The sequence below is a fragment of the Bufo gargarizans genome, chromosome 7, assembly GCF_014858855.1.
Source record: "Bufo gargarizans isolate SCDJY-AF-19 chromosome 7, ASM1485885v1, whole genome shotgun sequence".
Lineage (NCBI taxonomy): Eukaryota > Metazoa > Chordata > Amphibia > Anura > Bufonidae > Bufo > Bufo gargarizans.
The window spans coordinates 55,462,535-55,488,065 of NC_058086.1; the positions used below are offsets into that span (position 1 = coordinate 55,462,535).

A 25,531-nucleotide genomic window follows, 5' to 3' on the forward strand; every position below is an offset into this window, starting at 1 on the left:
TGATAAGGCTACTTTCACACTGGCGTTTTGGCTTTCCGTTTGTGAGATCCGTCATGGGCTCTGACAAGCGGTCCAAAACGGATCAGTTTTGCCCTAATGCATTCTGAATGGAAAAGGATCCGCTCAGTTTGCCTCCGTTCCGTCTCCATTCCGCTTTGCTTGCAGCGTTTTGCTATCCACCTGACGAAACTGAGCCAAACTGATCCGTCCTGACACACAATGTAAGTCAATGGGGACGGATCCGTTTTCTATGACGCAATCTGGCACAATAAAAAAACGGATCCGTTCTCCATTGACTTTAATGGTGTTCAAGACGGATCCGTCTTGGCTATGTTACAGATAATACAAACGGATCCGTTCTGAACGGATGCAGACGGTTGTATTATCTGAACGAATCCGTCTGTGCAGATCCATGATGGATCCGCACCAAACGCGAGTGTGAAAGTAGCCTAAGATGTAAAGTGAGATGACTTGGGAAAATCTGGAATCCTGGAAACAAACCTTCAAAGAACGCCATACCCCTTTAATACGGCTCGGAGATCGCCATCTGTATATAAAATGATAGGACACTATGTTGTCGATGGCAAAGTAGTATTTTTTTTTTATAAAGGTTTACAGAAAGCTCCCCAAAATTGGACAATATCTTGGTGGAGAAGTTTATCCCGTCCAACACTCTGGCCTCAAACTGTTGCAAAATAGGGCTGTGCGAATTTCTGAGTTTATTTGAGCAAAACGTTTGCAGATTTAATTCAGATTTATCCACTTTGCCTTTTTAAAAAGTTGCAAAGATTGTGGTAATCTTACTCCAGTGAAGGACTGGACTAAAAAGCGGAGAAACATCTCAAGACAGACGTGTCAGGGGATGGCCACACGGGTCAGCCATGATGAAGTTGGGATTCAGCTGCTTTACAGCCAAGTGCTGTGCAGCTGTACAAGCCGCAATGCTGTCAAATTAAAGGGGTTGTCTCATGTCTCACTTCAGTAAGTGGCATTTATCATGTAGAGGAAGGTAATACAAGGCACTTACTAATGTACTGTGATTGTCCATATTGCCTCCTTTGCTGGCTGGATTCATTTTTCCACCACATTATATGCTGCTCGTTTCCATGGTTACGACCACCCTGCAATCCATCAGTGGTGGTCGTGCTTGCACACTATAGGAAAAAGCGTCGGCCTCTCTGGTGGCCGGGACTGTGGGAGTGCACATAGGCTAGTGCTTTTTCCTATAGTGTGCAAGCACGACCACCGCTGCTGGATTGCAGGGTGGTCGTAACCATGGAAATGAGCAGTGTATAATGTGGTGGAAAAATGAATCCAGCCAGCAAAGGAGGCAATATGGACAATCACAGTACATTAGTAAGTGCCTTGTAATAACTTCCTCTACATGATAAATGCCACTTGCTGATGTGAGACAAACCCTTTTGCTGCAAATTTGGTGCTGAACCCCAGAGAAAGCCCGTGCAGAAGACCTGCATAAACTACACTGCTGTGTGCATATACCCTTGGACTGAAATATGCACCAAGTTTATCAACCATCATGCAATATTTGATAAATTTGGTGCAAATGACGGCAACACAGACTCCTGCAAAGCTGATAAACATTTCCCTTATGATAAATCCCCCCCCCCCCCCATATCGTCTACAGCAGTGACTGGCGTCCTACAGCGCCCCCCAGTTATTGGGTAACTACAACCTCCAGCATGCTCTGACATGCTGAGTGTTGCAGTCACATAGCAGTGGACCTCACCAAACGAACAAGACCACATACATTCTTTATTACATTATATAAAATTGGACAAGACAAATTACAACATGCAAAACAGTAAAGCGCTATGGAGGATAATGGCCCTGCCGGACCCGGGGTCTGCGCTATTACCTCTACAGATACATGGGGCAATAATACAACGAGATAATATTTATCCAGAAAATGATTTCATTGAGGACTCCACTTGGCACTATGCCTTATAAATACAACTGTCATGGCCGGATCCCAACACATAACTCAGATCTAAGCCATCAACACCTTTGACAAATAATTCAGCGAGATATGACCAGGCGGAAACAGAAGAAATAACGAAACAAAAAAATCTAAAATGTGCAAGAAGAGAGTCAAATACACAGATGAAAACTGGACATATAACATACGGACCCAGAGCCCGGGGGAGCCAACAACCCCAAGAAGAAGCGAGGCGAAACGTACGTCGGGGTTGTTGGCTCCCCCGGGCTCTGGGTCCGTATGTTATATGTCCAGTTTTCATCTGTGTATTTGACTCTCTTCTTGCACATTTTAGATTTTTTTAGTTTAGTTATTTCTTCTGTTTCTGCCTGGTCATATCTCGATGCTGAATTATTTGTAAAAGGTGTTGATACCATAGATCTGAGTTATGTGTTGGCATATATATGTAAATAAGGGGAATCTGTAGAGGTAATAGCGCAGACCCCGGGTCCGGCAGGGCCATTATCCTCCATAGCGCTTTACTGTTTTGCATGTTGTAATTCGTCTTGTCCAATTTTATATAATGTAATAAAGAATGTATTTGTACTTTAAAGGGAACCTGTAACCAGGATTTTGTGTACAGAGCTGAGGACATGGGTTCCTAGATCGCCGCTAGCACATCCGCAATACCCAGTCCCCATAGCTCTGTGTGCTTTTATTGTGTAAAAAAACCAGATTTAATACATATGCAAATTAACCTGAGAGGAGTCCTGTCCCTGACTCATCTCACATACAGGACTCATCTCAGGGTAATTTGCATATGTATAAAATAGTTTTTTTTACACAATAAAAGCACACAGAGCTATGGGGACTGGGTATTGCGGATGTGCTAGCGGCGATCTAGCAACCCATGTCCTCAGCTCTGTACACAAAATCCTGGTTACAGGTTCCCTTTAAGTGTGGTCTTGTTCGTTTGGGGAGGTATACATGGTTACCACACACAGTCATTTGTGTATCTATTTGGGTTCCACATAGCAGCGGAGCCACACGTGAGAAATGGGGTGGAAATACTGTTCATGTATCTATATACGCTGGGCATGAACGCACAGCTGTGCCGGCCACGCAGCACCGTACACAGCATTACTGCTTAGCATCGGGATAAATCTCTGGGGTTTAATCTCCCAGCAAACGCTGTGCTGCTGCTTTATATGATTAATGCCATGAGATAATCACCCAAAGAGAGGAGGAAAATTAAATATTGCACTTTCTGCCTTTATTATTTCCTGAAGGGAATCGGTGAATTCTAACCAATAGATGTCATTATGCTCAGTGCTACAGCTACATCCGTGTTATCGGATCAAAGGGGGAGGCTGCACCAGGAAAAGGCAAGAAATGACAGGGTGATCCAGTAGTCCCCCATTTACAGTGTAAAAATAAAAATAAAATAGAGGTGAAATTTGTATAGATAATATGCCTTGATCCGCGTGTAATAACATGTCATTAATTTCCATGCTGCCAGAAAGATGGCATCGAGACCATTTTCTACATAAATGCCGAGGAGGAAACTTTTCTGGGCGTTTGCAGCAGATTTCACCAGAACTGACATTAGAAAATCTGCAGCTTTCCCTCAATTCTGCACAGATCTCATCTGCAACATGTATTGTACAGTACGGTGTGTGTACCCCAACATCATCATTCCTGTAGTCTCGGGGTATGGCATAAGGCAGCAACCTCTGGTACTCCAGCCGTTGTGTAACTAGAACTCCCAGCATCCAAGAGCCAGTGGGACAGTCTCGGATTTCGGCGGGTGTCCTGTGGTCACAGGATGACTGAGGCATATGCCGATTTCCTCTGTATCTGCGCCCTACAGATGAATACAATGGTGAATTCAGTCAGCTCCCTGCTCCATCATTCTCCGGCCAGTGCTCTCCTGCCCAGCTCAGCAGGCACAATGTGGTGATGCCAACCTACCTGCTGCTGGGGAGCGCATGATGTGCTCTGATCATCGGGGGAACAGGACAAGTTGAGTATTACTTTTTTTTAATTTTATTAGGGCAGCAGCAGTTTAAGGGGTCAATAAGGGGCAGAACTATTGTAAGGGGGACACTAAGGGGCAGCACTATTGTAAGGGGGCACTAAGGCGGTCGCAATACTGTAAGGGGGAACTAAGGAGGCCGCAATACTGTAAGAGGGGCACAATGAGGTCAGCACTACTATAAGGGGGCAGCACTACTGTAAGGGGGCACTAAGGGGCCACCGCTATTGTAAAGGGGCACTAAGGAGGCAGCACTACTGTAAGTGGGCACTAAGGGGGCAGCACTACTGTAAGTGGGCACTAAGGGGGCAGCACTATTGTAAGGGGGCACTAAGGGGGCAGCACTACTGTAAGGGGGGCACTAAGGAAGCAGCACTATTGTAAGGGGACACTAAAGGGGCAGTACTACAGTAAATGGGACACTAGGGCGGCAGCACTACTGTAAGGGGTACTAAGGGGGTAGCACTACTGTAAGGGGGCATAACTACTGTGTGGACACTAAGAGGGAATGACTACTGTGTGGGGGCACAAGGGGTACTGGGCAGGATAGGGCATGTACTGTATAAATTGCCATTGGACAAGTTAGAATTGTGGCTTAGTCTAGACAATGAGCTGTGCCGCTTCTGTTGTCCCTCCTTTGGCTTTTTAACCTCATTATAATTCACTGGGGTCCATCAAGCGCCAACTTCGTCTATCCTGCAATGACTCCTCCAGAGAGAAGATGTGAACAGAGCACTAGATGCACAGATGTAGCCGAGCTCAATTTTGTTTAGTCATGCGCACGATTGTGTGGACCTGTGCCCAAATGACACATTCAACTCTGCTATGGCCCTTTCAACCACATCTCCACAATCTGTTAAGTCACATTAGCATACTGGGAGTAGTAGTTCCGTTGCTAAGTAACCGAGCGCCTGTTTGTTTGTGGAGTCCCAGGACTGGTCGGTATCCGTTTACACATGTATCTTGATCTTGGAAGTTCAGCAGAGCGAGTTATACTGACCCTACAGGGCTATCCTGAACTTCCAGCTCTCCCACCCCAATATTTACCCTCTCGTGGCTACTGCAGAGGGCATCTCCTACCAGTTTCGCTGTCTCTCGGTGACACAGAACAGCTTAGGGTAATTGACTGGCACAAGCTTCATTTACCAGAGCACTTCCCGAGCTGCTCTCGTACGTTTAACCCTTGGACTACAACACCTGGGCAGTTTCCAGACTTCAGGGACGCTCTGCACATTTACTGCATCGTATAACTGGTTAACTCTTCGTCACCTACTTCACCATCACCCCAGTATTTCTGCTGCGGGAGCAAAACGTTCAGATAACATTTTCAAAGCAGCGTGAATATCCGGTCATGTGTAGGAAAGTCAGATGCTACACATTTAGTCTTTTTTCCTTTGTTGTGAGGCTTTTTTTTTTCCCTAACGGGTGTTATGACTGACGTAACGCAGGTTTCCTGTACTCGCGGAGACAACAGCGTTTCCTTAGATTGTGTCAGACGCAAACAATACAACAGGCCAGGTTCACCCATCTCTGCAGGCAGAATGTCGGCTGTCCAGGGCACAGGTATAACCCGGGCTGTGGTGATTTGGCTGGCGCTGCCATTGTGGTGCCATGGAATCCAGTGACTGCATGGGCGGCAGTCAGGGGTAGACTGGGGTTCTTTGGGCTCAAACGAGGAAATGACTCCGAATCCCATCCTCCATCCATACTGAACTTGTACATGTCCTCGCTGTACATACACGAAAGATAACCAGTAAGGCCCCTTGCAGACGAGCGTGTCTGGATTAGGTCCGGATGCGTCCCGGGGCATTGCGGAAAACCCGCGCGAGTAGGAACGCAATTGCAGTCAGTTTTGACTGCGATTGCGTTCCGATGTTCCGTTTTTATCGTACGGGTGCAATGTGTTTTGCACACGCGTGATAAAAAACTTACTGTGGTACCCAGACCCGAACTTCTTCACAGAAGTTCAGGTTTGGATTAGTTGTAGTGTAGACTACAGCCGGTATCTCTTCTGTCTTGTTCTGTGAGGAATAGGACCTTTGATGACGTTACTACGCTCATCACATGGTCCGTCACATGATCCATCACTATGGTGATGGGTCATGTGACGGACCATGTGATGAACGCAGTGATGTCAAAGGTCCTATTGTTCACAGATGAAGACAGAAGAGAGGCCAGCTGTGCGAACAAGTGGATTAAGGTGGGTTAAATTATTTTTATTTTTTTTAACCCCTCCAGCCCTATTGTACTATGCATTCTGTATTCAGAATGCTATTATTTTCCCCTTATAGCCATGTTATAAGGGAAAATAATAATGATCGGGGCTCCATCCCAATCGGCACCTAGCAACCGTGCGTGAAAATCGCACCGCATCCGCACTTGCTTGCGATTTTTACGCAGCCCCATTCATTTCTAAAGGACAAAAAAGCCCAAAGAGGAGTATGCTGCGATTTTCATGCAACGCACAAGTGATGCGTCAAAATCACCGCTCATGTGCACAGCCCCATAGAAATGAATGGGTCCAGATTCAGTGCGGGTGCAATGCGTTCACCTCACGCATTGCGCCCGTGTGAAAGGGGCCTAAGGTCTAAAGGTGGCCATACGCATTAGATACGTATATAGGCCTATGCACATGGCCGTAGTTTCAGTCCGCATCCGATCTAAGTTTTTTGCAGACCCATTCATCTCAACGGAGCCGCAAAGGATGCGGACAGAACACCCATGTGCTGCCTGCATCCGCACAGCCATTCTTTTTGTGATGCAGAAAGCACACGGCATCTGTTATCCGTTCTGCAAAATGCGGACCACGAACCCATTAAGAATAATATGCGGGCAGCACACAGACCGCCTCTGTATTTTGCGGAAAGCACAACCACCACCAATCAGATCTGCTCGTGTGCATGGGGCCTGACCCCGAGTATAGTCGCCCTGCACTATTATATGAAGTGGTTTCTGCAGGCTGCGATGGGGCCGGGTTGCGTTTTTCGGATTGGATTCCACCTCTGAGCAATGACCCCAGGACTAGTAAGGAGTCTTAACGCTTCACCGCCATCCTGATTCCTTTTCTTAAAGTAAAGGACGTTTTAGGGGAAATATATACATAAAAAAATATACAGTATATACACTATAACATAAAATGAAACCCAGCGAAAAACTAAGAAGACAGGAAGAAAGAAAAGCTCCACTTTTTTAACCAATTTATGTGAAAATACGGGTTGGGGTTTTGATCGTTTTATTCTTGGCTCTCGTGTTATAACTGACAGGAAACGTAGGGCAAAAAACCTCCCCACAATTAAAGCTTTAATGTCATAATCATATTCTGTTCTGACAGGTTCATGAAAATGAAAGCTAAATACAGGTCCATCAAACCGTACATCTTCCTTATAAGATGAGCGACGGTTTAAAGCATTTTCGAGAATCCAGTTATGGAACTCAAAATAAATTGTCTATTGAGAAGGACATTCGCCGATTTCATTGGGAACTGTGTAATGCCTCACTTCCTCCTGCGGGGGCGCTGTATGGGAACTGAAATTTGCTATTAGGTCCGTTCACTGAGGTCCCAGCAGCAAGAAACCCTGTGATCAACTCGAAGGACCCTTCCAAGGTTGGGTTTTCACCCAGCAAAGGCAACCGTGATGCAAACGAAAACTGTGGAGAGGACTGCAACACGGTTGTGCCATTCCTGTATTATTCCTGCTAGAAGTTTACAAATAAATTGCCAGCTGTCTGCAGTAAAGGTGCAGCTGGATGTTACCAGCAGCAGGTGTGTCTGACTGTCCAATTAGTGCTGCGGGTGTCAGACTGTGCAGGGACTCCCCCCCAACTGGTAACACCCAGCTGTACCTTTACTGCAAGCTACTGGCAATGTATTCATAAACTTCTAGCAGGAATAATAAAGGAATGGAACACCATAGAGCCATAAGAATAGACGCTACAGAATTGTCATTACATAGGGAATGTAAGTAGTTACTACAACAAACATGTCAGAAGAGGCTCCTCTTTAGGTCTCACGCACATGGCCGTACCGTGTTTTGTGGTCTGCAAAACACGGACACCGGCCATGTGCGTTCCGCATTTTACAGAACGGAAGGTCTGGCTCTCAATAGACCAGTCCTATCCTTGTCTGTGATATGACAAGAATAGGACGTGTTCTATTTTTTTGCGGGGCAGCAGAACAGAGGTACGGATGTGGACAGCACACGGAGTGCTGTCCGCATCTTTTGCGGCCCCACTGAAGTGAATGGGTCTGGGTCGGCCCCAAACAACGTTCGTGTGCATGAGGCCTAATAAGAATCAGCTTCTTCTCTATAAAACATCTATTGCAGGGGTCAGCAACCTCTGGCCCTCCAGCTCTTCTATTGGAGTTCTGAAAACAGATACGCAAGTGTGCATGCTGGGAGTAGTGGTTTCACCCCAGCTGGAGTGTCATAGTGATCTATAGCCTGGGTAATCCAACAACCTGGAACATGCTGGATTATTATTGCCTTGCCTCAGTCCCCAGGGCTTGCTGCACACCCGACAATCCGGTTGTGTACCTTGTGGTTTTGGTGCCTTGTGTTTCAAGTCAACAGTTGTCATAATTGGAGGTTAGAAAACCACAGGTAAAAGTCTTTGTCTGAAAGCATTGTAGGAGATGTAACGACAGAGACATTGTCTGCGGCCTCCATGCTGCTCACTGGTTCTTCTGCATTCACTTTCAGGAGTAACGGAAAAGTTTCAGGTCCTTCACAGACGAGTAACTGGTCAGTCTGGTGTGACTGGACGGACATCTGATATCTATAGATCATTAAGGGTGCATTCACACACGCCAGTTCTGTCGGCCAAACATTTCCGACTCCTTCAACCTGGATGAGCCAGTTTCTTCTATAAAAGGGAGCGAGTTTTATTCCCTCAAGTTGGGAGCCACCATGATCGGTGAGGAAACGGCATTGACCTGTGAGTAATTATTCAGGCGTTTAATTCCCCTGCTGCGCCACCACAGGTGAAACGAGGCATTGCACAGTGCACCCCTGACAACTGGACACGACAGGTTCTCCAAGGACACTCTCTAATAAATGAGGGTCCTGATCATGTTTGGAAATTACTTTTCTAGACCAGACAACCCCTTAAAGTTATGAAGCTATTTTTTATGAATACATAACCAATAGATGGCGCTGTAGCCACTATTGCTACACACGAGGCCTCATGCACACGAACGTATTTTCTTTCCGTGTCAGTTGTTTTTTTTTTTTTTTGTGGACCGTATGCGGAACCATTTATTTTATTGGGTTTGCAAAAAAAAACAAACTGAAGTTACTCCGTGTGCATTCGGTTTCCGTATGTCCTGTTCTGCAAAAGAATAGAACATGTCCTATTATTGTCTGCAGTTCTATTAGGGGCCAGCTGTTCCATTCCGCAAAAATATGGAATGCACACAGACGTCATCAGTATTTTTTGTGGATCCGTGTTCTGCGGACTGCAAAATATATACGGTCGTGTGCATGAGCCCTAATTCTGGAAAAATAAAAAATCCACAATACAATAATGGCACAAAAAGTTGACAACAGCGGAGACTAAGGTCAGTTGAGTGCGATGTTCCACAGACACAGGACCACACGGCCACTATCCTCATACACAGCTGCAGCAGCAAGACACGGGGAAGTATGGCTGGGGAATTACCTCAACATGTCTGAACACTGAACCTCGAGATTTCCAAAAAGTATGGTCTCATCTGTCTGGCAAAAAATTACCTAACTTTTCAAAGCTAAAAATATTTCTATTCTTGTAACTGTGAGAGGGACTAAAGTCACTGCAATGAGAGAGACAGAAGCTGTCAGGGGTCCATGGAACCCGCTAAATGAATCCTGTGATCTAGGGTCAAAAGCTGATGCCCAGGTCATATGTGCCCGCATTGCTGAGAAAAAGGAGTTTTTAATATATGCAGAGGAGGCTCTGGGAGCAACGGGGGCGTTACCATTACACCTAGAGGCTCTGCTCTCTCTGCTGTAACCTCTGCACTTTGATTGACAGGACCAGTGTGATCACATTTACCCTGCTTGGCTCTGTCAAAGTGCAGAGGGTGCGGTAGTTGCAGAGAGAGCAGAGCATCTAAGTGTAATGTCAACGCCCCTGTTGCTATTAAAAACTAATTTTTCTCAGCAATGCGGATACATATGAACATGGGACCAACACAGATGCCTTCAGCTGCCAAGTGCACATGTAACCGGTCAGCCAGTGTCATAGGTACAAAACTGCTGACAGATGCCCTTTAACATAAAGATGCAGGACATTTTTCGCTCCTTCAGGGAGCCGTCTAGTCCTCCCACTAACAGGGTCAGGATGCCCAAATGGGGTCTTTTTAGGACAGGTTCATTTGGGGAACATAATTTTTAGCTACCTCATAGAAGAGGACAATGGTGGAGTCATATGTACTAGTGATTTGTGGGTTATAGAAAGATAACTTGTAGCATCACATACATCACCCCTGGGATACTTACACTTCCCTATGTTGATTATTCCTCATCTATTCCAAGTAGCCTAATATTCCATTCTGCTGGATACCTACTCCATCGTCTGACCCTTTGTCTACTAGCGGTTTGTCTACTAGAGTTTCCTTCCTAAAAGTAAATGCTCCCTAACCCCGTGCTCCGGTATCCATCCAGGAAGCCCATAGAGGCAGAGGGGAGGGGTTGGGAGTGTTCCCTGCAGAGGACACACAACTGTTAGGGAACGCCCAGTGGACACTCGGCATTGTGGTGGGACAGGTTTTTCTCATTCATGCTCCAACTAAAAACACAAGCACATTGTGGTATATGTTGCTATTAGGATCCCTATGGCGTACATGCATGGAGCTTTCCCCCAGGTATGCCAAACATGATGTCAGCATAGCCTTAGTAGACAGGAGGACCCAGTGCCTCAGGTAGGTATGTCACCTGCTACTGGAGAGGCATCTGCAATACCACACATCCATGCTACAGGTGTCTAAAGTCAGCAATACTACCTTGAATCATGCAAGATTTTGCTCAAGCTTAAAGCATCTTACTGACTCACGTTACAATTTCTTACTGGAGGCTACAAAATGACAACCTGCATCGGTTCTATTTCATGGCACCCATGGGGGATGTCACTCACAGAGAAGTGAATGAAGACACGAAGCTTCATGGTTATATTAGTTGATCCCCAAATGCCTCCATTCACTGTAATCTTAAGGGTGCTGCAACGCATTGTGGCTGCGCTGCGTTTTGGGTGTGGCTAAAAAGCAAACGTATAATTTACTTCCAGCAAGGGAGAACACACAGCAGGCTAAAAGGGGTTTTCCACCCTTCCCATATTGATGGCCTAACCTCGGGATAGGTCAATATCATATCAGGAAGGATCCAACTCCCAACCCCCCACCAATCAGCTGTATGAAGAGAACGCAGAGATGGTGCGAGCGCTGCCTTCTCTCCACAGTTTACCTGCTCGCCGTTGGCATCGCAGCGGCGAGCAGTGTAATTACAGCTCCTCCGTCCCATTCACTTGAATGGTACAGAGCAGTTGTAGTTACACTCCGTCCCATTGAAGAGAATGGGGTGGCGGAGTTGTAATTACACTGCTGGCGGCTGTGATGTCAACGGCGAGCAGGTGAACAGTAAAGAGAACACCGCGCTTGCTGGAGTGCTGCAATCTCTTCATACAGTTGATTGGCGGGGTCCCAAGAGTTGGATCCCTGCAGATCTAATACTGATGATGACCTGTCCTCAGGGTAGGTCATCAACCCCCCTTTTAAATTAGATTACTGTTACTCAATTTTGTAATTATTGCCGTTCAGTTTTGCTGCGTGTCATTAGATTTATTTCCCTTTGCTGGAAGGAAAGGAAACACAAATGCAGATATTTCGCTGCAAAAACGCGTTCTTTAGCCGCATCTAAAAAGGAGCAGTGCTGCGACGTGTGGCAGCACCCTGACAACTCATGTTCCTGTTGGGAAGGCATACAAGGACATTTCCAGGGACATATCTATAAAGCCTGGAGCTGTCCCTGAAATGAATGGCTGACCATGAAGCCAAGGATTGCAAACTAAGATGAATTATAAGGGCTCCTGATAAACTCTGGAGATATCGGTCAATATTTTTTCATCCCTCCTCAGTCCATGACCCAAGCTGAAGGACTACCAAATCTGCTATCATACAACATCCAAACATATGTGTGCAAAAAGTTTTCAGAACTAAGCAGAACAGAAGACACTAGGGCTGTGTCATTACTGTAGTCTACAACCTATCTGCTGATCCCACTAAATAACGGTGGAGGAATGAAGTGGCTGATAACATAGAACAATAGTCTGTTTCATATCAAGTGTTCCATGATCTGAAGCCTTTTAAGCGTTCGGACATATACGGTAACAGATATGAGGTTATGTCCTGTGTAGTAGTTTCAGTTTTACAATTTCCATTATATCTTTTGTTAGAAAACAGATTTAGGCTACATGCACACGACCTGTATGTGTTTTGCGGTCCGCAAAAAAAAAGGAAATGATGACATCCGTATGCCATTAGTTTTTTTTCCTGTGGATCCATTGTAACAATGCCTAAAACGGACAAGAATAGGACGTGTTCTATTGTTTTTGCAGGGCTACGGAATGGACATACTGATGCGGACAGCACGCGGTGTGCTATCAGCATTTGTTGCAGACCCATTGAAATGAATGGGTCCGCATCCTATCCGCAAAAGAAAAAAAACTGAACAGACACGGAAACAAACAACGTTTGTGTGCATGTAGCCTTAGGCCGTGTTCAAACATGACTGAAGATACAGAGGAAAAATATGCTCCAGCAAAAAAACTAAACAAAACAAATAAAAAAATAAAAACAACAAAACCACAAGTATTAGGCCTCATCCACACGGCTGTTGTGCGGACGTTCCGTGCAGCGGGCCGGACCTATTCAACTTGACTGGGTCTGTGGTCTGTCCGCACCGCAAAAAAATATGACATGTCATATTTATTTGCGGTGCAGAACAACGGAAAGAAACACCATGGAAGCACACCGTAGTGCTTCCGGTGTTCCGTTCCATGACTCTGTTCCGCATCTCTGGAATTGCGGACCCATTCAAGTAAATGGGTCCGCATCCGTGATGCAGAGTGCACACCGCCGGCGGCCGTGGATTGCCGATCCACCGTTTGCGGGCCGCAATACGGCCACGGGTGCCCAACGGCCGTGTGCATGAGGCCTTACATGTACTTTTTGCCAAGGAAAAGATTCACCCTCTCCATTGCAAAGGGTGAAATCCACAGTATAAATTGACAGGCTGCACATTTGAAATCCGCACTGCAGGTCAATTTACGTTGCATTTTTGTACATTCTGATTCCCTTTGTTGGTACAGTACAACGATGCGGATGTGCCGAACAAAAATCCGCCACAGAAAATCTGCAGCTACTCTATCTCGCGTGAACCAGGCCTTAGGGTACATGCACATGGGAGAGTGTTTCAAAAACGGAAAATCTGGTAGTTATTTAGTGGTGATGTTTCCACACAAATCCGCATGATTTACTTGCAGTTTTTGGTGTGGTTTTTCTGCAGATCTCAACCTTGCATTGAAAAGGGCATGTCAATTCCGCATGGAACGAAAAAGCTACACTGATGATACATGAGATCTTGTCTAATTGCATGCACTTTGCTAGTACTTTATTACACTGCGGGATTTCCGCCTAAAGAATGTGCAGGTAGCCTTAAAGGTCAAATGCGCTAATAAAAGTGCAGCAATACCATTGAGGAACACAGAGATCGCCTTTCAAGCCATGGCTCTTTACAGAGAGCAATAGGTTGCACAAAAAGAGACTTTAGGATTAGTGTCTTCTGAGGAACGCTCTAATTTATACCGACCTAATACTCTGCATCTCAACTGAAGAAACCATGTAATAGAATTTAAAAAATAAATAAATATTGTACGATTGTCAACTATACATCATAAACACATACAAAACGCATAACCTAAATTCTCCATTACTATAGTTTACATTTCTGTTTCCATCTATTGAGACATGACCAGTCACTTTCCGAGACTAGACAATAAAGACTCCCAAAATATTCCCAAATTCCCACCCATCAGTCCAACTTACCACAGGTTTAGGCTTACTGATCTCCACTAGCTGTGCCAAGATGTCCTCATCCGAGAGTTGGCTGAAGATGTGTGCATCATAGGCCATTGAAATGGAGATTTCTTCCATCATCTTGGCGACTCCAGTTAAAGGGAGGGATGTCCTAGGACACTTGCGAGGAGATTCCACCTGCTTGTCAGTGAGGGTCACAAGTAATAACACCCCCTTTCCTTACTTGGCTTTATAGGTCCTAACGTAGGGGAGGAGTCCGGTTTAACAAAATTGAGCTTTCAGTAAAGTGGAGTTTCACTTCTGCAGTGAATGAGCAGGTGGGTTTCTGGGAGGGGACACCGTTACCTGGATCCCATTCACAGACCGTGTATTGTCTACAAGACCTTTAATGGCTTGAGGGTCCTCAGTTTCAGGTTTCCAAGTGGAGGAAGAATATTCTCATCTGAATGGAAAGTCTTGAGGGTAGAGAAGTCAGTCGCACTGGTGTCATGTGTTACAGGATGACTATGGGGTGATAGCAGTAACCAACACACAATTATAACACAAGGCATGAATCAGTCTCTTCAAGGCTGAGGAGTATTAGTGAAGGAGGGAGCTTAAGACCGTGAAAATATTCAAAAAATGTCTGGAAAGCCTGGGATTGCTACATCAGCTTGTTCTTTGCGTAGAATTTTTGTTCTAAGGAAAACAAGGTGGTAGCCTCTGCAAAAAGGACCAAGATACTAAGAGTATATGCCAAGCAGACAATCAACAGGTCATTGCCACTCGACATCTGAGATGATCGAAACACAAACTAAATGCGTACAATTCAAAATTTGTCCGAGATGATTAAAACACGAACTGACGCATACAATCAAAAAATTTGTCCAAGATGATTAAAACACGAACTGACGCATACAATCAAAAAATTGGTCCGAGATGATTGAAACACAAACCTAATGCATACAATACAAAAATGTGTTGCATTTCCCCCAAAAATTTAACAATAAATGCATAAATTGTCTTGAAATTTATTGGATAAAATATTTTTTTTTTGCAGCACTGCTGGTCAGAAAGTGATGGGTCCGTAAGATCGAGGAGTTCAAAGAAGGAGAAGGTGGACATCAACGTTCCTGGAGGTCCCCTCTTCTACCAAACAGCTACAAAACTCTGAGGTTTCCTTAGTTTGCAGTACAAACAGGATGACATTTTCACTTTCTCTGCACGTTCATCCTTCTTGTGGTTTCCTCCGAAGGCGTTTTCCTGGAGATCAGGTCCAATATTTGCACAGAGGCATGATGATCGTTTGCATTTCAATGGGCTGCTAAAAAGGCAGCAAGGATAATAATGTACAGTGTAGCAGCAGCAGCGTCGGTGGCGGTAATCTCCATAGTTTGTGCAGGCGGAGAACAGGAAGATACTCTGTTGCCATACCGATAACACGGAGGCATTTAATAGGCTGAAAATGAAATATTTGATGACATCCTGGAGATTACAGCGTTAACTGGTTGGGTGCTGGTTTCCAGCTGGAGCTGCTGCCTCGCCCTTGACAAGACTGCACGGAGATCCTCTCCGACTGTTTAGTGACAAGCAGCGAGGACAGCGTTCGGGCTGAGACGTGCGGTGTAACCAGGATGTAGCGAAAGCACAAAGCACCTGTCTGCTGTCCCCATCTCATTGGGAGAGGCTGCTCCCTCCCACAAGACGTGAGGCTCCGTCACTGCCAGCAGGGCTAGGAAAATGGGAAAATCCTGTCTCCGAGCCCTTGGAAAGATGATGTTCGCGGCGCAATCCCTCTTGCAGAGCCTGGCTGTTCATGAGATGCACACCGGCAGCATGGCACCTGTTGCAGGAGACGTTGCCTCCTACTATTCCCCTCAGCCTGTCAGGGTGATGCCCGGCAGCTGGGTACACGGTCCTCACAAACAGGCAGGACCGGCGGCATATTATAAGCCCTCGGCTTGGTTAATGATAGAAAAAAATGGCATTCTGTGACCAAGGGCTGGGGGAGGGGAGACAAGCAGTACTGATACTGATCACCATTTCCTTAAAGCTACAGCTCGCAAAAAAAAAAAAAGAGGAAGGGGGGGGGGGGAGGGGGGTTTGTCAGAGGTGAAATATTACAGAAGTCAGGTGATGGCAGTCTATGATGGCTGTGTAATATTGTGCAAGAAGACGGCGCCGAGGATTAGCTTAAAATGTGAAGCTCCAGGAAGGTAAAGTGCAAGAGACGAGATGGGAGAGGGTTAGACAGATCAGAACGGTGTCATCTGTCAGAATAAGAATAGCACATCGCAAGAGAGCAATAATAGATATAATACACTTATGTGGGGGATTTACAGAAAAATCTCTCATATCTATCCATCTAATATCTATCTACGGTAATAATTATCTATCCATCTAATATCTATCTACGGTAATAATTATCTATCTAATATCCATCCATCTATCTATTATCTATCCATCTCATGTCTATCTATCTAGCTTTGTCTATCTACCTCCCACATCTATCTACCTCTCCTTCTACTATCCGTATCTATCCCTTTTTATCTCTGTCTATCCATCTAATATCTATCTAATAATTATCTATCCATCCATCCATATATCGATCCATCTAATATCTATATCCATTTATCCATCTAATATCTATATCCATTTATCCATCTAATATCTATATCCATTTATCCATCTAATATCTATCTCACTCAAACACATGAGGCCCCCACAAGATGAAGCCACTTCTGTATGCTTGTACAGAACACGTTATGGTATCTTGGCCTCGCTGAAGCCCAATATTTCACCTCAATACTCCAGTAATACAGCTTCCAAGGAGCAGCCACAATATTTACCTTATCATTTTATATGGAAAAACGTATGCGTGATTCAGTGGAAAAACAAATGTGCAGAAATGTGCGCTGTATAACAATCATTGCACAGATATTTATTGAAAAATAAATGTTATATCTGGGGCACAAAATGTGAACTTTCACAGGAGTGGCGTCAGATATTTTACGTTCTAAGGCCTCATGCACAAGGCCATTGTATTGGTCCGCATTCTGAGCCGCAGTTTTTGCGGCTCGGATGCGGAACCATTCACTTCAATTGGGCCGCAAAAAATGCGGACAGCACTCAGTGTGCTGTCTGCATCCGTTGCTCCGTTCCGTGGTCCGCAAAAAAAACAAGACATAGGCAGTTATAGCAATGGCTGTCCGTGCAGTTCCGCAAATGGCGGAACGCACACGGACGCCAAGCGTGTTTTGCGGAACCGCAAAACACACAACGGTCGTGTGCATGAGGCCTAACACTGAGAACAGCAACTGAAAAGCTGTCTACAGGTGAAATTTGGGGAAGAACTTGAAATGAATGAATGAAAAGCTTAGGGTTTCAGCAAAAAGGAATGCAGTGTTGTGCCTTGGCATTCTGCCAGGGGTTTCTTTGTGGCTTGCAGCACTATTCTTGCCCTAAAAACGACAGAAACCTTGACGGAATCCTGACAGACGCCATAATGGGGTCCGCTGGTCGCCATTCATATCATTATAAACTAAATCCACCATACCAGTGGAAGCAAAGCCTTGGCATCTAAAGAAAAAAAGAAAAAAATATGCGGCCTGGGTGTATAGCTTCGGGTAAAGTGGGGACAACCAGTTCGGCACACATTTTTGTAAAACATTCCAAATCCATGTGAGGCCTCATTCACACCCCCATCTCCATGATGGCACGGTCCGTGTTTCATCCGTGACACTGTCCGTGATCCATCCATGTTTCATCCATGGTTTGTAGTGCGTGTGTCATCCGTTTTCATGGACCTTGCTATGATGACAATTAGTATCCATAATCCGTGAAAACGACAAACCAAACACGGATGGCATCCGTGGTCTTCATAGTCCCAAAGACTAAAATGTGCGTGAGGAATCTGTAGTCATGGACAAAAAGGGCATACCTCCATGGCGTCACCACAGACCCAGTGTCCGTGGAATACCACCAGAGGCTTCCGCCCAACAATGTTCTCGGTGACGTCACTGACACTAATGGGCGGGCTTTATTGGTGCCCTAGGCTGTTTTACTGGCTAGGGCAGCGCTAAAGCCCGCCTATTAGTCCCGGTGACGTCACCGGGTTCACTGCTAGGCGGAAGCCTTCGCCTAGCATTCCCATTCAGAGACCCGGTACATCCCCGGATCTGCTGAAAAAGCCCTTGCCATGCACGAATCAGCCCCTTTAACTGGGCTGAGTCTAGGCCATGTGACCGATGTACGTGATTTTATCGACCTAGGAAGAGGCTGGCCTCTTCAATTAGCTGATCGGTGTGATATTTACCAGGAGTCCAACCCCCACGATCAGATACCGATGACCTCTCCTGAAGATAGGTCATCAATTTACGAGGCCCGTAAAATCCCTTTAAATAAAGATTACCCAAACCTATAGGAGGTAGGATGAAAATGCGCCAAACGCATCGTGCTGTTGGAAAGATCTGGCACACCTCGGCACAGGTTAGACTCTTTTCTCTTCTTTACACCATCACTTGGATAATTTACTTTGGACCAGTATTTTTCCCCAAATAACTGGCACATTTTGCAACAAAAAAAAAAAAAGTCACAACCCTAATTCTAGATATTTTTTAAAAGTGTCTGGAAAAGCAAAAAAAAAAGTGTCTAAAACAGAAATGTTGTGTGACACATTTGCACGGTGTATTCCAACCCAGAATTCTGGCTCATTGACCCTAAAGGTTTGTTCACATTAGCGCCATATATTTCTCTTCTGCATCGTCAAGGGGCAGAACAATGGAATGACGCGAGATCCCACTGACTATAAATGGTGGACTGCTGGGTTTCCGTAAGGGAGCCCACCATTTTATGCTATTGCGCTCACCATTACCACCCAGCCAATCTCTCACCAGGATTGGTCACCATTGTGGACCTGATTGGCTGAGCGGTCACATTTCATGAGTCTGGAAGGACTAGAAAGTAGAGACTGACGGGGACTTGGGAAGCATAGGAACAGGAGCAGCGAGGCTGAAAACTACTGTTTTATAGTTTTTTTTAACCTATTAAGTTTTTATGGTCCGACAACCTGTTTAACGTCCACATCAACCTTCTGTTTGTAGTCAGTTCGGGCTGATACGGTAGACTACGTGGTTCTCCGTTCTTTATATAAAGTCGGCTTCCGCTTTGCTCTGTGGCTACCACTGTGATTATCCCTGCAATCATAAAAATACACGAGACAAGATAACGGTCCAGGTGTGCAGGCGGACAAAGGCGAACGCGGCACTGTGAGACCACTATGCCTAACACAGCCACATACAGAGGAGGATATGAAAGGGAACCTGGTACCCGCAGACCGTGTGATACAAATTGCCTTTGGAAATGCTAATGAGTTCAAAACGTACTGATATCCATAAGAAGGAACATGAAAGTACTTTTTAATTTTTTTTTACATATCAACGTTTCTTTGATATTGAAATCTCCAAGAGCGCTCTCACGATGCAGCATCACGTGGTCCGAGTAGCTCTCGCGGGCAGGGTCCGCTCCCCCTCTGTGCCAGTTTAATAGGTTCATGTTTATCGTATTTGTATTTTTTACATTCTGTATGTGTAACCCCCTCTTGATGTGCAGCGCCATGGAATTTATAATAATGATAGCCATGTGACGGAGGTAAAGTACATGCTAATACTCGGCCTCAATGATCTGCTCACCTTTTTGCAATGAATCTTCAGCCGTATTGTGTCTGGTCTAAACATACGTGAGACTGTGCAGCTCTGCCCTCTAGGGGACGGCTGGAGAATGGTTTCCTCCGGGAGGCGTTTCAAAATGTGATCTTTTGGGCGATTTATATCGCTGGGCCCAGTTTGTTGCAGATATCAGTGAACCACATACTCATTGTGGCATCCGTGTTTCTCAGATCATTTCTACTAGATGATTTGGAAATGAATTTTCAGCTGAGCAGTGTCCGTGGACTATGGATGACACAGGGTGGATAAAAAAACAGACACAGTTTTTTGGGCGCTTCTCTGCTGCGCAAAACACTAGGGCCTTGCAGCTCCTACATGGAAGGGTTAGTACAAGTGCAATGGATTTGCTGCACAAATATTCCATGTTACAATTCCTTCATACCCATGATGACGCCTGCCTGGTTCCCGGCCTCCTGCAACGAGTCTCTTTCAGGAAAGACCAACTAGAGCAGCTGAACTTTATTTGGGGTGAATCAGAAGCACTTTACATGATGGCCAGTGTCTGCTGACTCCTATTCAACAGGATTGTGAATGTGATTGCTTAATTCTGAACACAGCTGCATCCCCAGTTATAAGAGGGTGTGCACACTTATGCAACCACATTATTTTTTATATTTTTTCTTCCCTCCACCTAAAAGATTTCAGTTTGTTTTTCACTGGAGTTGTACAGTTTATAGGTCACATTAAAAGGTGGAAAAAGTTCTGAAATTATTTAATCTTTGTCTTGTTTTTTTACATCACAGAAACCTAACATTTTAACAGGGGTGTGTAGACTTTTTATAACCACTGTATATTGTCTGCAAAATTTACAACAGCATCCTGTGGATTTGAGGAAACCTGTTACCCTAAAGATGTCGGGCTTCTGGTGATCTGCTCTCCACACAGCTTCATTCTCTACCCCAAACCTAGTTTCAAGGTGCGGTGTAGCTGAAACCAGTGGCATAAAGGTCCAGGGATTTTACATATCTATTGACCCCCACTGATGAAAAGCTGCAGTACAGAGTCTCATGTATCGCAGGATTCCTGCTGCTTGGGTTTCGACTGATTAAAAAAAGCAGCCATAGACCATTACTCTATGCGTCCGCTAATCTGCATCCATGCAAATAAGCGTCACTGACTCTTGGTCCTTGGAGCCATCTGCATGTAAAGAGATTCAGGTTTAATATCCTAACGCAGAACGTATGGGGGCAGATTACTAATAACGCTGTAAAACTTACAAAAATAGCACCAACAGCCGAATACATATATAAAATGTAATCTTTATCATATACTTACTAGTAAAAACACATGAGAAAAAGAGAATAGTCCGCAAAAAATAACTGGAGCTACGGTAAGTACAGTAGCGCCGCTGTCTTCTCTCAGCTTTGCCTCGGCCATGTGACATCACGTTCCTCGGTCCCGTGGTCTAGACGCAGCTCAGGCCCATTAAAGTAAATGGGGCTAAGCGGCCATACCAAGCACAGGTGCTATGAAATGTATGGCGCTGTACACGGTGAGCAGAGAGGAGGCCGCAGGACTACAGCGAGCACCAGTGCCTTCTCAAACATCTGATCAGCGAAGGTCCCAGGTGTCAGACCTCCACCGATCAGATACTGATTACCTATCCTGAGGAAAAGTCTCAGAAAACCCTTTTGAACAGCTGATCGGAATTGATATTGATGACCTCAATATCTAAGTCCCGGAAAGGACTTGGTGCAAAGAGGCAGTGACCATCAACAGTCCAGTAAGCTATACAGAGACATATCTGAGGGATACCAGGCTGGCTATTTGTTTGAAGGGGGGCTCCATTTTTAACTCCGAAACAAAACCTGGACAGGGACTGCTGATGGCCTAGACCAGGGATAGGCAAACTGCGGCTATCCAGCTGTTGTAAAACTACAACTCCCAGTATGCCCAGTCTGCCTACAGCAGGGAATGATGGGATTTGTAGTTTTACAACAGCGGGAGAGCCGCAGTTTGCCCATCCGTGGCCTAGACCACCTTCCATCTAGACCAAGTGGGCCATTTACTATGCTGAAATATGCGTAGATAAGGCGTATTTCAGGCACAGATAGCGGCGCTATCTATCGGTTAGTTGCGCCGCTATCTGCGACTTTTCCCCGCGCACACCAGGTCTATAATGGTGGGCGTGGCAAGACCGGCAGGCCCGTCTCATTCATAATTTTCTATGCCTGTAGGCGTAGAAAAAGGTCTAAGTGTAAGACAGTAAGGAAGCAGAATTTAGAACTGGAAGCGCCAAAGTTATGCAGAAGCCGGCGCCTCTACATAACTATGGCGGATCCACTGCCAGTTTGGGCTGGCCTCTAAAACGCCGGTCTTAAAGGGCTTCTGTCACCCCCCTAAAGTAATTTTTCATTTTTGGGCGACTTAAAATCCTTATACTGCGATTTATCAATATATAGTGCTCATAGCCTTTTTCGTTCAGTAGTTTCTTAAAAAAACGCACTTTTATAATATGTAAATTACCTCTCTACCAGCAAGTAAGGCGGCTACTTACTGGTAGCAGCTGCATCCTCCTTTTAAATAAACGCCCCCTCCTCCTGTTGATTGACAGGGCCAGCGAGCGCTCTCCTCCTCTGGCTAGCCCTGTCTGCCTTCTAAATCTCGCGCCTGCGCCGCACCGGTCTTCAGTCGGCGCAGGTGCACTGAGAGGAGGACGCTCGCTCCTTTCTCAGTGCGCATGCGCCGGGTGTAGATGTGACGTCATCGGCGCATTAAGGATGGAGCGGCCGAGCGAGCGTCCTCCTCTCAGTGAGCCTGCGCCGACTGAAGACCTGTGCGGCGCAGGTGCGAGATTTAGAACGCAGACAGGACCAGCCAGAGGAGGAGAGCACTCGCTGGCTCTGTCAATCAGCAGGAGGAGGGGGCGTTTATTTGAAAGGAGGATGCGGCTGCTACCAGTAAGTAGCCGCCTTACTTGCTGGTAGAGAGGTAATTAACATATTATAAAAGTGCGGTTTTTGAAGAAACTACTTAACGAAAAAGGCTATGAGCGCTATATATTGATAAATCGCAGTATAAGGATTTTAAGTTGCCCAAAAATTAAAAATTACTTTAGTGGGGTGACAGAAGCCCTGTGCCCCCAAGTTTTTCTGTAATGGATTTCAGCTTCTTCTATGAGAAGACCTTTTCACTGCAATGTTGGGTGGTTGTCTCAAAGAGGTTTCACTGTTTCCATATTGCACCAGGTTTAACCAGAATTATAACTTGTGGACCGCCAATAATTAAAAGAATGGGGATCTTGCATCTCCCATTTGAATGGAGCTGTGGTTGCTCTGAATGCAGTCGCTCCATTCAAGGTCGATGGGACCGACAAAGATAGCAAAACAAAGCACCGTACTTGGCTATCTCCGCAAGTCCCATAGAAATTGAGTGGAGTCATCGCAGACATGTGCATACCTGTTGGGGAGGGTCCCATCGAGGTGTGCATGTGCAACCACTGCTCCATACAAATGGCGGACCCCTGTTTTCTTGCTCATTGTGGTCCAATTAGTGAGACCCCCAGCTCAGAGGTGATCAGGTATGATTCTGGAACGATACAGGCATGTAACCAATGGAGTACTGGTACTATACCATAAGAAACCGCCTTAGTAATGTAAAAAAGAATCCAGTACGACAACTGGTGAAGCTGTATTGCTGGTAGTGGTGGAAAGACTTTCCAGCATTTGCCACGTCCAAAAACTTCTGATTTCTTCCTCTTACAACCCAGCAATTGACTTCCATTATAATTGGGTCCTATCCCAAACCAGGGCTATGATGTATTCCCAGGATTAGTATTGGAGGAATACTGCCACCTGTTGTCACTGTGAAGAATCCTTGTTTGGTCCATGTGTCTGTTTTTTGCTCTCCATGTGTCATCCATGGATAACTGAAAAAATAAATATTTGAGAATCTCCGTGAATAGTCCATGAAACACGAATGGCTCCGCGGCCACATGCCCTATTTTTGTCCGCGTTTACGGATCCCCTATGGACATTATAGTCTATGAGTTCATGAAAACCATGGACACAACATGCATGGCATCCATGTTTTTGGTCATGGATTGTTGCTAGAAGATGCTCTGAAGATTCATTTTCAGAATAGCAGATTCCAGGAAATACAGAGGACACACGGACACACGGACACATGGACAAAACTCGGATCCTTACCGGACATCTTCACAGATGAACCACTGGCCATCTTGTCAAAGATTTCCTCACGGACGCTGTGAAAGAGGCCTAATAAGCAGCAAACATAGCAAAAAATAAATAGCTATCAAAAACCCTCAAAATAGTTATTTAACTGAAATCTAAATTGTCTGACCTGCTGCAAAACTGCTATGATAAAAATACCGTGCGGACTCACTTACGAAATGAATGACAGATTGCAATTTACATGTCCTGATTTACTGAGAACAGCCATCTGCAGAGAACATTCTGCAATGCAGCTGATGACCCCCACGCCAAACTACAGTTTTTGCTGATCGGATACGGACCCATTCATTTGGATGGGGCCGCAAACCATGCGGACGGCACACATCTATCCTCAGGATAGGTCATCAGTATCTGATTGGTGGTCCTCCTTAAAATGATGGGTGTTAAAATAAAAAAAACTGTCCAAAGCAGACTCTCTCATAAGGAATAAGCAAAAAAAAAAAAACATTTATAAACACATTGGAGGTTTATTAAGACCTGAACACCATACGAGTGTGGAGCCAGTCACTCCCACAATGTAGCAGGCGCAGGACTCATTGCAGTGTCCCACTCAAGTAACCGTGGCCCCGCAAACGTGCTATTATCATGCATCAATGTCATATGATATGCCTGTATTTTGTATTTTATCACCGTCCATATTCTCCATGTCACAATGTGATTTTACATGCAAATATCATTTATACAGGCCTAGTCAGGGTGCACTACACTCGATTCTCCACTAGATGGAGCAGTGTCAGCGTGTATAAATAGCTTAGCTCAGACCTAAATTAGGCTGTGCAGTCATGTGCCGTGTGTGCAGTTCAGTTCAGTTCCTGGTTGAGGTGAATCCAGACCAGTGCAGATGAGCTCAGGTAAATCCAAGTGAGAGTTCAGTTGAATGCAGTTCTCTCATGAGCCTACAAAGCAGCAGCCATGTAGCTGAATATCTGGAGGGAGGCCCCTTCCTGGCCTCTCTGCTCTGTCCCTGTCGGTTCCACAGCCCAGGGTTAAGGTCTGCAAGTATTCTTACTAGAGGTGAGCAATCCACTCCTATAGATCGCTCTTCCAGGGTGACCAATGTCTAAAATGTATACAGCCGAGTATATAAGGAATTATCACGTTCATGCAAGACAAAGGATTAGCAGGATAGTCATTACCTGAGGACATATTGGGCACCTTTGTAGTAGGTGTAGGAGATAGCTTGGAGCATCTACATCTCCGGTTTAAATCCTGAGGACAGTCAGGCCAACTGTCAGAACAGCGTTGGAATAGAAGTTTCAGGATTCAGAAAAGCACCTTTTTATTCAAGGATTAGGACCAGGCCGGAGTTGTGACCAGTGTTAGACTTTCATTATTACCAGCCTAGTCTGAGCAGTAGCTTCTTATGTATTACAAGAGCCGGGACTTCATTGAGGATTTGCATTTCCCTTTCCCCATATACATGGGAGATTGTGCCTAATGCCGGATTATATCAAGAGACTGTTTAATGCCTGTAGATGTATTGTAATCAAGAGTCATCATCAGTAAAGTGCCATTTGGAGTTTCGCCCTGCTTGCCTCAGACTCCGATCCTCTATTAACACTATGGTAAATGGTTGTACCTCCATATAAAAGGTAC

The 25,531-nt window shown here is 45.3% G+C and overlaps 1 protein-coding gene across 5 annotated transcripts in view; it reads right to left on the reverse strand.

Moving 5' to 3' along the window:
* Positions 1 to 25,531, reverse strand: part of RABGAP1L (RAB GTPase activating protein 1 like) — a 327,249-nt gene that overhangs the window by 27,960 nt on the left and 273,758 nt on the right. Inside the window, exon 1 of one of the 5 annotated variants that reach the window (XM_044301798.1) lies at positions 14,047 to 15,952. The exons of 3 other annotated variants lie outside the window; for them this stretch is intronic. In XM_044301798.1, the coding sequence (XP_044157733.1) occupies positions 14,047 to 14,157 (111 nt within the window). In that variant the 5' untranslated portion in view covers positions 14,158 to 15,952. Of the gene's footprint in view, positions 1 to 14,046; positions 15,978 to 25,531 lie in introns of those variants that run through there. One more of the 5 variants, XM_044301801.1, reaches the window with a different exon arrangement.